Source organism: Semicossyphus pulcher, unplaced genomic scaffold (assembly GCF_022749685.1).
Source record: "Semicossyphus pulcher isolate SPU_LCO1_2020_fin unplaced genomic scaffold, fSemPul1.0.p SCAF_6, whole genome shotgun sequence".
Classification (NCBI taxonomy): domain Eukaryota; kingdom Metazoa; phylum Chordata; class Actinopteri; order Labriformes; family Labridae; genus Semicossyphus; species Semicossyphus pulcher.
The window spans coordinates 24,971,478-24,984,675 of NW_027211737.1; the positions used below are offsets into that span (position 1 = coordinate 24,971,478).

At 41.7% G+C, this 13,198-nt stretch overlaps 1 protein-coding gene across 1 annotated transcript in view; it reads right to left on the minus strand.

Annotated features, from left to right (window-relative positions):
- Positions 1 to 12,944, minus strand: part of slc15a4 (solute carrier family 15 member 4) — a 29,401-nt gene extending 16,457 nt beyond the window's left edge. The window contains exons 1-7 of the mRNA XM_069682989.1: positions 12,833 to 12,944; positions 12,024 to 12,653; positions 9,115 to 9,407; positions 8,318 to 8,459; positions 7,839 to 7,916; positions 4,255 to 4,435; positions 107 to 265 (exon numbers count right to left, since the gene is read on the minus strand). Coding sequence (XP_069539090.1) covers positions 107 to 265; positions 4,255 to 4,435; positions 7,839 to 7,916; positions 8,318 to 8,459; positions 9,115 to 9,407; positions 12,024 to 12,602 — 1,432 coding nt within the window. The 5' untranslated portion in view covers positions 12,603 to 12,653; positions 12,833 to 12,944. The remainder of the gene's footprint in view (positions 1 to 106; positions 266 to 4,254; positions 4,436 to 7,838; positions 7,917 to 8,317; positions 8,460 to 9,114; positions 9,408 to 12,023; positions 12,654 to 12,832) is intronic.
- Positions 12,945 to 13,198: the final 254 nt, after the last annotated feature.

The window sequence follows — 13,198 nt, forward strand, 5'->3', positions numbered from 1 at the left end:
ATGAGGCTCATCACCGGGGGACACCATATTTTACTGTTAGTCTGAGTCATCACGTCTGCCTGAGCGCAGTGCTAAATGAGACACAGGAGATGTCAAACAACTTTACCTGCAATGCTGGCAAAGATTTCACTGATTCCTATCAGCACATATTGAGGCACTTGCCACCATATGGGTAAATCTGCCGCGTAGTAGACAACGTTGCCAAGCACCTGGTCGATGGTACCGTTTGACTTGACGATTTCCAGCCGTTTAGTCTCCAGAATACCTGAGGGGAGAAGAAAAATGTTAATTAGCACATTTAGCTGGGAAAAGGCATTGTCCTCACACACACACACACATAAACAGTATACACAAGCTATAATTCTCCAACATATTTACTTAACTTAAGTCGTGAATCTATCAATCAGGATGAAGACATACTCATTAAAGTTTCCCCCTGACGTCCATGACACCAACAAATAGCCAAACGCTGCTACAGTCAGAGGATTCAGTGACAGGCCATTTAGCATTTAGCTACTTTTAAAGCTACCCTACCGCTTCATTAAGATCACATCTGCACGCTCCCATATTATGGCAGTTAGTCACGGATCAGTGCAGACGGTTCAATAATAAGAGCCAAGCAGTTGTCATCAACCGCTGCCGCCTTCTAAAAGCTTTATTCGATAACTATTATCACGTAACCAGCGGCTATTTCCAGATAACTCCCTGAGACAGCCTCCTATCATAACTACACTTAATGCTGTGTTTGAGGGGAGTTGTAGCCTTGTAATCCGGCTATCCTATAATACCAGACGTCCATCTCGGGCCACTGGGCCGCCCAGAGCAAGACTCACACTACAAACACACATCTCTGCTTTTTTCCCCCTCGACTAGACATCACACAGCCAAGTGTGATCCCTGGCAACTCTGCCCCGGCTTTTATAGAGAAAAAAAAAAAAAGAGAGATAGTTCGGACACTGAAAAGCCATTGAGCTTTAACCAAAGCAGATTAGTACATAAAGTTACGAGAACGTGATGAAACATGCTAAAAAAAATCTCTTCAAAAGCAGTGTCAGAGCAGCTTTTCAGAGCTGGCCGCAGTATGTGGCTGAAGTCTGGGACTGCTACACACAAATAAAAAAGAGGATCAGACACAAGCCACAGTCCGCCTGACAGCACGTCTGCAGCTGTCCCTTTGCACTGCATGGGAGGTCCAGGCGTCCCCATGCCATGTGTGTCAGCGAGCACGACGAAACCCTGTGAAATATCGCTGCACCAATGTCATCATGACAAGTCGTGCACATTTCTTGCACATGGTGATGAAAGTGATTCTAACTCTGAACAGCAGCGGCCCGGCCAATGTTGTGGACACAGAGTGGCAGGCTGACAATGCAATGTGGTGCACTGGCTATTCTCTGGGCAGAAGATGCCACACTTGGTCATTCACAGCTGTCCATCTGTCAGTCTCTGAGCACAACGTGATTTCAGCCAGTGGACAGATGCAGAGAAGCACTGAGGACACATAGAAAGCCAGCTGAAGCAAATGCAGTAATAAATGTGACAACAGTGTGCGGCAGCTCCCAGGAGTCAATGTGGGTAACTGAACTGATGTGAAGCAACGGAAGGCTGGGGATAAACAGGGAAATATTCCTGGATGTCCAAATAAGATGCACATATCATGAATGCTGTATCTTAATAACTCATTCTACAAAGTAAATTACTGAACAAGTTTGATCCAGTTTTCTGATGTGCCTCCTTAAATCCAGGTCAGAACTGTGTCGCACACTCGCTGTGTATTCACCTACTGTTCTGTGACCAATGCCCACACCACTGCACCAGCCTAAACCCTTTCTTTCCACTCCCAGGACCCAAAATTGCTTTCTGCAACATTCAGAATTTATTTTGCCTGAATTCAAATGCAAGGATTGCACTTTCTTTCAAGCAGCCAAATGGAAAAGTAAATACCTGAATAGCTTTTGAACATCAGAAATGAACATGTTCGAGCACCTTTCCTTCTAGGATCGCTCATGTCCTCTGAAAAGGAAATATTACTTTAAACCGAACACATTAGACGCATTAGATTTGGTAAATAGACCTTTTACTGCATCTCGCTGCTGATTGAAAAGGAGGTTTCTGATGGGCTAAGTCAGGCTTAAATAACTCTCACACTCCAACATCCACAGACTCCTTCTCCACAAACTTTCTCATTTCGTCCTCAACATGTCCATTTAAAGTACGGCACAGGGATGAGAGTTCAGTCCAGTGCATGGATGTTCTGATGGGTACTTTTCCTTTTAATCTACAGATCATACATTAACTATATAGATCATATTTAGCAACTACTTTTATTTGCAAATACACCTATTTTCAGATAATTGTACACGTAATAGTGCTGTCTGTTCTTGACTTTTCTTTGTTCAGCTTTGTTGTCCTTGCTCGTAGCTGTCATGTCTATTTCTGTTCAAGTACATTGCGAGCTTTGAAAAAGAAATCCATTTTCATGTATGTGTAAACTACTCTCTATTTACACATTCTACATAGATGAGGAGTTTTCTGTTTGTAATACGCTTGTACTCCGAGTAATATTGACCAATCATGTATCATCAGGCTGCGGCGTATGGAAAACAGTCCGTGTGGAGAGCAAAATCAGGCAGAATGTAATGCACCGTAAAGACATCCCGGCTCCCATCAGCGGCTATCTGACGATGATTGAGCTTCTTCTTAATCTCTATAAACAGACATCTGCATGCCAACAGCTAACTATCTGCTCTAGATCTAAAATTTAACTTGAGATAAATTCGCTGACGCTGTGTCACGAAAGCTGTTCAGCGTTTAGATTTTCCGACTTCCTTGAATGCATCATGATCGATCCGACCTCCGTTCAACAAACGAGCATTTTAAATGTAGCTTTCGTCTTCTCTTGAGGACAAACCTGACAAAGTTTAATTTTTACAAATCTGCATCATGATGTTGAAATTTCGGCAAACTTAAGACCCGTTAATGAAAGTAAATCACAAGAAAATGGAAGGAAGTCTCAACTGGCTAACCGCTGGCTACACGCCCGGGTTGTTCACCAGAGGCTATATTGTTGTCAGACTATAGTCAATGGGAACATTTGGCCTTTTACACATCCAGCAGTTAGATAAAAGGCCATAATTAATAACTTCATTACGCAGATGAGAACATGACCCGACACATGCAGAAATGTGATCTTATTTGACAGCTCTGATTTATTGGGTTCAGGTAAATTATTCCTGCTATTGAGGTTTCGCTCAAACTGCATTTCTTAAATGTTGGAGGTTTTAATTCTGATCTCCCAACTCACTTTATAAAATCATTTCAAACAACGGAACAATGAACAAGTCTCTGATTTAACTTCATTTTAATTTGATTGAACAACATATTAAATAAACTCTGAAAAAATTCAATTATCCCGGACTATTGTTGTCGAGTTTGATTCAGTGCATGTTTAACAGTCAACTGGCAATCGGGTTGAAGCGCACCAGTCGATATCTGAAAGGTCACTAATGACAGAACATATTCTTCATATTCTATGTGGTGAATGTATTGTGAATCTGAAAAGGGAGAAAGGGCATTGGCTGTGGAAAATATAATGTGCATTGATTCTCAGGAGTGTAACTGATTTGCTTTCTTCCTGCCTCCAGGCTTGTCTCCCACAAAACACTCCAGCCTGAATGTATCAATGCAGCAGCACCCGCTGACAGGCCTGGCTGGGACTTTATTTCCAAAATAATCCACAGGCTGGAGGTGAATAGGACTGAGCAGCGGTGCCGCATGCGGGTGCAGTCACTCATTCCCAAAACGAGAGATGCCACAGCTCCCCCTGTGCTCTGCAGGGCAAAAAAGGAAAACCTCTGCGGCTTCCTTTCCCCCCTCGCCAGGTGGAAAGTGATGTTTGATAGAAGGCCAATTAATACATCTGTGACAGACCATCTGCTGCGTCCCACACGAAGTAAACAGCACAGTAATTAGCCATTAGCCATTAGTTTAAACAAAAGGATAAGCCAGATACCTGTGCATCATACTTAGAGCACATCAAATGATGCCTCAACAATATGCCTTACAGCATGCCAATTTTGTTCCACTGTTAGTGAGGAACTGATAAATATATAAAGACTTCCAAAAACACTATTTATGTGTGGCCCTACTGCTGCTTGGACGTACTGATTGCATGTGACATTTACCCCAACTTTGTTTATATATATTTTGTGTTTGTCATGTGACAAGAGAGGACACGTATGTTAGTGCACTCACCCGCAGCCACAGCCGACCACATGACAAAGAACATCCCCACTGCGATCCTCTTCAGAGGGGACGGCAGCAGGCCGCGGCGTTTCAGGACGGGGTCCACCACTTTGTCCTTAAGGGGAATCAGCATGAGGATGAGCACTGCGTCAAACATGGTGAGCCAGGCGGCCGGGAATTGGAACTTCATCTGAGGGGGGATCCAGAGGAGAAAAATGAGGTAAAACTGTGCGAAAGGCAACAAAGCATGAAAACTAGAGAGAATGTCAGTGCATTCCAACACAGTTCACCCAGAGTTAGTGTGCATATGAGCCAGCGTGGGGACTCGCGGCTTTATACTGCTTTGGCACCCCCAGGTGGTCAAAAGGAAACATAATGAAATGAGGAATATGTATTTAATTCTCAGAGAAGAAAGCACACAAATCAATAAATAATTAGTATGTTAATGGTGGAATTGTTGTTTTTGCTGTTTTAATAAGAAGCAGTAGTACTGTAGCCTACCTATTATATATGTAATGGGTATACAGGACAGAGTGCACTCGACTGAATTAAAAGAAAGTAATAATTACACCATACAAACAGACTGGATGATATATAAATCAGAGCGAGAATTCATTGTGAGCATGCAAAGTATCAACACATTAAAAGGAAATATCTCATTGAGTGAGCAACGAAAGACTGGAATGTTTTTAGCAATTCAAAATGCCATCTGAGATCCTGATGTGTGTCTGGTTCAACTCTTCTGATGGCATCATTCATTCTCAAATTGAATTTCCATTCCTTGGAGTAACTGCTAGCAATCTGTACGCAGCTCCTTAGAGGGTGTTTCCCTCCCTGCTTCGTGTATTATCAGAAGCATAACGACAGGAAGTGAGACTCTTCTGCTAAGAGGCGTCTGGTGTGAGTGCCATAGGTGTTGCTGCAGGCCCACGTCTGTGGTGGGTCACATGTCCTGCTTTTCCTAATTCCCAGACAGACAACGTGTACTCTAAATCATGGTTCCCAGGCTGAGAACTCAGGAGATGATCGACAGGCTAGGAAATTAAAAAAATATTATATTTTTGCTCCACAGAATAATGGGGTTTTTGATGTCTGCTTTTATAGTGGAGTACAGTGAAGTTTGACCCATTTAGGCGTCAAATTATACTCAAATTTAACAAAGTAAGAGCGTTTCATAATATTTAAAAAGATTATCAGAAGAGCAATACCTCTTCTGAGCAATAAATCCTATATCACGATATAGGATTTTTTATATCGCGATAACGATATCACAATATAGCATGTTTTCTGGTAATTTAACTAGTAATCAGTCTATATGAAATAACCACAGGGTAACGCCTATTTTGGGAGAATCCTCTGTGAATTAAATAATTGGCAAATACGAGTACTGAGTTTCCGTTTTCGCTTGGGCTGAGCCTGAGCCCTTTTCTGCACACTGTGTGTCCACCCTCCCCATGTTAATAAGGTCCATATCCAGGTTCACTCCCACATGCAAGGCTTAGAACGTTAAAGCGTTGTCAGAATAACGGAAAAATTGCTGTAAAGCAGTTTGGCCGCTGATTTTGTGACGGTAAAGACGATGAAAAAAAAGACATACGATAAACATATTCATATTGTTTTGACGATATATCTCGTCATATTATGCAGCCCTACTCAGAAACATTAATTGTATACTCATGGAAATTTAAAAAAACTGCCACAACAACAGTTTAGTAATCTCAGGATCTAATCTAATCATAATCACTTACTGCCTTAAATTTCCAGTTATCAATATAAGTAAGAGCTCTTTTTCTTAGCATTTGTTCAGCTCAGCCATTGAAATGTGTCAGCTGAGGTGAGAGAGCAATCACAGAGGCATTTAATCTCACTTCCCTTTTGATGTGGAGAAGTGTCGAGGCTGGTAGCAAAAAAGGCTTACTTCTGTTTTCATACATACTGAATTAATTTATTGTGAAGGGGTGAAAAGAAAACTCCAACACTGTTCTTAAACTCAGTGGAATATGAGGAAACAAAACTGTGGCAGAGTTTCACCATGTCAGATAATTAAAATGTCTCTTATTGTGAAAAGTTAGAATATGTTAATATATATGGAATTAATACAACACAAGGTTAGACTGTGCGGTTTACAGGCAAGAGTTTCACTTCTCATTTCCATGAAGTCTGTGCACATCACCACCTTGTGAGAACAGTCATACTACACATACTTTCCTTCCGTCTATCGTAATTTTATCGGTTTATAACCTTTTTTTGAGGAGTTGTTTTTACTCTGGAGTAAATAAGGGGATTTCAGTTATTAGGTCCCTCCGAAGCATGACATACAAGCTTTCAGGTTGAGACATATATAAACCAGCAACACCAGTCAGGTAGATCAGTTGGAGGCACTGCTGAGAGGTGCAATCACAGCCAGGTTGCTAATCTACGAGATAGTCTGTGAAGTTCAGACTTAATCCCAGAGGCTTTACCGACCCTTGCTGCTGCCTCCAGCTGTTGCTTACCATTGTGTGCCAGTGACCTACTGACTTCTCCAGTTTCAGCAGTGACAAATCTAGTTCAAACCTACTTATGTGCAGGCATGATCGAGCGCCAAACTCAGTGGAATTATAGAGCAGTTTCTTAACATTTGTTGTAAACAACAAATCACAGGACCGAGCCACAGATGTCACCGCACTGATGTTATTTTTGACCTCACTGCAGCAAAGCCGGGGAGCAGATTTAGAAACAGGAAACTCTGTCCCTGTCTGACTAAGAGAGAGTGAGAGATGGAGTGATGTAGTTGCGGCACTCGAGACTTTACGTTAATTCACTATATTTCTCCAGCCTCGGCCTTCTATTGTGTACAAGTTTAGCTGAGACAATCGGCTCCCAGTAAATCCTCAGATGGTTACAGGAACCAGTGGGGCCAATGGCTTAACAGGCTGAGCCCATACTACTAGAATATGGAGTTATGGTGTGTAACTACATTCTGTTTTGTACGGACTTCACTCTGGTGTCGTGGTTCTTAACTGGTGGGTCGCTGAGCTGTTTTCAGAGGGTCGCCGATGTGTGCTTGAAAAAAGAAAAGTTGTGGCATAAAGTCGATCCTGCACTTTTATTTGAAAGGACATGGGTTTCTTAGGACGTGCGTGCAGTAGTAGTTTAGTTTAAGGGGAAGGCAGGATTTGGTCCATGTACCCTACTGGGTCCATCCAGTACCCACAAGCACAAACACACACCCACTTCAAGTACAAAAAAAACAGTCAGTACTCTATCAGTGCGTCACAGTGCAACGTGAAACCCCAGTACATCACATGGGCACAGATGACAAAGAGACCGCACAATTCCTGATATTCACTATGAGGAAATGAAATCGCTGTCCTTGATTTAAATGTAGCTTCTTCAGTAAACGCTCAGAACAAATACAGCCGAGCAGATTACAGAAAATGCAGAGAACATTAAATAGTCAGGAAATTACAATGCAGGCGCTACAACTCACTATACTGTGAACCGATATCGTCACCATATTGCACCATAACCGCACAGGGCTCAGCCATACACTAGGGTTTTTTTCAATCAAACATGAAAGAGGTACTCACACTGTAAACGTCTTAACTTACCTTGTTGGATTCGGTGATGTTTGGCGAACTATCAGGAATCCTCAGATGGAAGCTCTGCAGGACGTATGTTGTCTGCATCTGAAATATTGAAATAGAAAATAAACACATGTATGTGTACATATATACATCTACAGTTCTTATATTCCCTTATTTATTTCCTTAATATTATTGGCTGACCGCCGGGGTCAGCCCGACACACGGGTCTGTATGTGACTGACTGACTGACGGTACTTTCACAGCCGTAGAGAGAGAGAGAGTTGCGTCATCGCAATGGCAGATCATGGAGCATATTGGACCTCCACTGATGCGACTCTCTGTCTATACGGCTCTGGATACTTTGTTCAGCGTGCACCTGCTTTCAAACACGTTGTCATCGGCCTCATAAGAAGCCACACACTAGGCTTTGACCTAGTCTTATTTTATATTACGTGGACTTTGGCTCATAAATTTATATTCAGCCTTAAGGTAGTTGATCTTACCTGGAAGTACACAGTCCAGTAAGGGATAAGGGCGAAGAAAACTGGAAGGATTTTCAACAGGGCTTTCACCTCCTCTACTTTCTCCTCTGGAAATTTTCCTCCATAAGTCACTTTGGCATTGTCCAGTAGGGATGGTTTGTTGCTTTATGGAAATACAAAGAAAGAAAATAACATTTAAAATAGATAGCCTACAGTATACACAAATAAATATAGATTAAACTAAAGTCTTTCATTGTGACTTAAGCAGCCTTTTTTATGAGCATCTTACCCTTCAATAGCAGCTCTTCTAGAGATAGGAGAAAACTTTATTCTAAAGCCTATAATCCCCATCTCTGGAGAAAATGTCTTAATAAGGAATTCTTGAAAGGCTGCGGGATTGGCCAAGTTAAAATATTCAATGTCAAGTTTTTGAACCTATTGTGCTACTTCGGTTCAAAGTCGAGTTACCGCACTTCAGAATAACTTTTCACCACAGGGAATGAAGATGAATGCCTGGACCAGTGGGGGGAAAAAGAATTATACCGGGGGATCAAAGGAGGCTTTAACATAAAGGTCTACCAACAACACCTGGCTGTTTTATCTGCTGGATCAGAGTCAACATCCAACTAAACTCTGCCATGAACAGAAGTACTTGCTACACTGTCGGACAGAGCCCATTGAGATTGATGAATGCTTTGCTACACCACAGTTATTGCGAGTGAGCTGTTTGTTGTTAAGGGAGTGATTTTACCGCCTGCTAGTACAATTTTATGTGATGTTTCCCATTACTACATAAAGAGGCGACATGCCACTCTCACCGGAGATGGTTAGACTCCTTTTTTCTACGGTAACAGCAGGCGAAGCCCAGGATCTTGAACATATCCGTGAAGGCGCTGCCATCAGCAGGCTTCGTGATGAAGACGGTACGGCCCAGGAGGAAGACCAGGAAGGAGATCCCGAGGCACACCGTGGGAATGATGTAGCCGAGCGTAAAACTTATGTTCTGCTGGATGTAGGCCACGCCTCCCAGAGATAGGATGGCTCCTAAGTTAATGCACCAGTAGAACCAGTTGAAGAATCTGCGTGTGGCCTCTGGCCCTCGATCTTTGACCTAAGATCAGATATCAGAATGACAGCAACCATCATGTTAATGTAAAGCGGTCTGACACACAGGGAGAATGTTACAATGTTACAATTTAATTTAGCAGATGCTTTTGTCTAAAGACGTACTACATCTGAGAGTTAATACAACACAAGCAACAATTTATACAGGAGGGAGCAAAGTCAGTAAGTGGCAACAAACAGCTTCAAGTGTGATCGGACACGTGCCGACAGCCAATGCACAGGGCGTTTTTGTTTTGTTTTTTATCATCATCACGACATCAACAAGGTCAATATAGTCATCATCACCATCATGAATATCATAATCAACATCAACATCATAATGTTTATGAAAGAGCTGGGTCTTAAGCTTCTTCTTAAAGGTGAAAGGGACTCTGTGGACTGAATGGACTTTGGTGACTCATTCCACCACCTGGGGACTACAGAGGAGAAGAGTCTAGTTAGCGAATTATGGCCCTGTTGTGATAGGAGCACCAGGCGCCTATGTTAAAACTCTTTCTCTTGTAGAAAAGACATGTGAGCAGCTGTGTCACACCAGTGTGATAAACTAACCGCATTTGTCAGCTATAAAATAAGGGTGTTGCAGTTTGAGATGCAATTTTTCAAAGCCACATGAGGAAATAACTCCAGGAAGCCCAACTCTTACAACTTTAAACTATAATTGGATTAGTCATCACAACTTCAAAATGTGCTATATAGGCCATCTTTAATAATCCTGACAAAAGCTGACAGACAAACTGAACTGACAAAGAGGAACAATGATCACAAGCTGAAACTGACAAGGACGTGACGTCACAATTCATTCAACACAGAAAATAGTTCACATTCCTGTTTAGACTCTGATAATAATGGCATTCATAGCGAATGTTTTAGGAGGCCTTGCTGTCTGAGGAGTTTTGAAATTGGTAGAAGAATAAGGAAACGAGAGGGGGATTTTTTTCCTCCATTTTTAGTGGAGAGACTACAAACCAAAACTATTTATTTAATCTTTATCTACTTGATTCGGCTTTGAGCGTTCTCCCTGAAAACACAATAGCAGACGCCTCCAGCTCACCAAAATAAATTCAGTTAAATGCCCATAAAAACAAATAATTCTATTCTCATAATGCCACACATCCTTTCCAAACACAGTTATCCCTGCGGAGGATAAGATTTTATCAATGCTTGATGAAGTGGATATGTCTCTTATGTATGAGCACAAAAGATGCAGCGCTACAGATACAATTAACCATTGGGGAGATAATGTCACGGCATTCACAGGCCGATGGTGAGCATAAATCTTTCTGTTGTTCCTCTCCGCGGCAGTGCAGTGTAGTTTAAATATAAATCACCCTGCTCACACTTCCCTCTTGATTGCCATGTGTTAGCAGGAACGGCACTATAACGTAGTTAAATAATACATCCATGGAGCAGGGAGGCTCTAACAGTGCATTTAGTTTTGACAGAAGATCAGTCACAGTAAGTGGTTGTGGTCCTACAAGCCTGAAGTCATATCAGGTCAAGACAAACGTGTAAATTCAAAACTTCTTTCATCATTGACCCTCAATCAAGAATAGAATATGATTGGTCAGTATTAAAATCATCATAGGCTGATACACTTAACATACAGTTCTCCTCCCTGTGATTTTAAGTGTCAAATTCAAGACATTTCCGACACAGGTGCCTACATGGATGCATCAAGTGAAAACACTTATCGATGTGTTTCGACTTACTATGCTTAAGTTGCATATTGACAAAAAAATTTAAAAACATTAACTATAGCTTGGAGCAAGATATTGTAAGACAGGAAACATGAAGCATGTGACAAGAAATCTGCAGCTTCACTCAAACAGAGTAAAAGTTTGAACAGCTCCCATTGAGACGAAATTAGGACTTTCTGCTGGAGGAGAAAAAGTGGGAAAATAGTGCCTTAAAGTGAAGCAGAGATTCACTGGAGCATGCAATATGTAGCTGATTTATTCACATATTGTTGCTTTCCTTCTGCTGTGTGCTGCAGACACAACTCTGTTTCTCTTTTGTTTGCCACCAACACATGTAAATCTTATAGTCTAGTGAGTTCAAATTCCTATCACATCCACTGCGGCAGACCCCTTAGGAAGGTTTTACCTACTCCTAGTTAGATTATTTTAAAATACAATGGTCCCATTGATGGAATTTTCCATTTCTATAACTACTTCTTCTAAAAGCCTTTCAGGATAATCGGACATTATGTAGTCATAAAATTGAGAAACGTGTTGTTTCACTTCTTGTTCCTAGCAAACATTATTAGAAGGATTATTTTTTTTGTTTGTGGTCACATAAAATACAGAAAGTTTGTCATTAAGTCTACATTGTGCTCTCAAATGTTAACTTTATAATGGATGTACCTAAAAGTGGCCATGATTATTGTGAGCATGCATGTCTAAGTGAACTCTCATGGTGCGACAGAAATCAGGTCACATGTCTTATTTCCATGATGTCACACTGCATAACCAATCTTACACAGGCCGATGTCGAAAAACCAATCCAACGACATTTTAGCCATTAATGAGCTCAACGTCTCTGTTCAGCATTATTTATGTAATGTAGACTTTAAAATTTTACAACAATATTGTTCATACTCTACCTGATCTGCTCCAAAGGGAGTGATGTTGGACTTCACGGTACCCACACCTAATGCAATTAAAAACAGTCCACTGTAGATAACTGGGCCACAATATGGGTTGCGAATGGGGCAGGTAATATTGCTTGGAGTGGTAGCATTCGTGCTCAGACACTCAGCAGGTTGCACAGGAAATGCCCCCTCTTCTCCACACAGGTGTATCCTGGTCTCGTTATTTGCAATGAAAGGGAAAAATAGCATGCCAATAAAATATAGGATCAAGCTTGAAGCAATTGTCCAGAATTTCCCCAGGTATGCATCTGCAAACCAGCCTCCAAATGGTGAAATAAGGTAAGTAACTCCCATGAACATCAGAGGTGCCTGGCTCGCCTGGGTGCCTTCCCAATAAAAGGGGCTCCCATTAAGAAAAAGGACCAGATTGGATGTGATCCCGTAGAATGCAATCCTTTCTAATGATTCAGCCAGCAGGACGGCTGCACATGCCAGTCTTCTTCCCTGGAAAACTGATGGCGGTGAAGGTCTGCTGGCAGTACCTGAGTCCAAAAGAGGGCTGCTCTCACTGGCATCCCTGTTGTTAGCCATTCTCAACCAACTTTATGGTTTGTTTTCTTCTTGGTTAGAAAGTGTTCAAACCTGCAAAAACAAAGATAAACAGGTTAATCAAGCTCAGTCAACACTGTTTACAGGTAGAGAAGAGCTGTCGACCTCACAACCCCCTCCCTTAACATGTGAAATACAGGCAGTCAACAAACATTAACTAAGCTAGCTGTAGCATATGAAAATAGCCTGGTAAGAGTTTGGTTTTACATTACCTTCAATTACTGAAACACGTCCCAGGGGTCTTCAACTATCTCCATTAACAAAAATATTACTAACCGCTCAACAGTTTACTTTGTGTCGTCTTAAATCAACACTTTGTCAAAGGAGAACTGGAAGTCAACAAAAACCAGTGTCACAGTACTGTCGCGTGACCCATAGCTCAGTCAACAAACCGTCACGCTTGCGTCGCTCTGGGACGATCTTAAAGTGACATGCACCCGACGTGCTGTAGAGCAATACGCACTGCAGCCTATCCATGTGATTTGGACGTTAGTTCCGTTGACGCGGACGTTGAACCACTGAGAAAAGGAAGTGATCTTGCGGTTCGTTTTTTTTATTTATTTTTACCGAAGATTCTC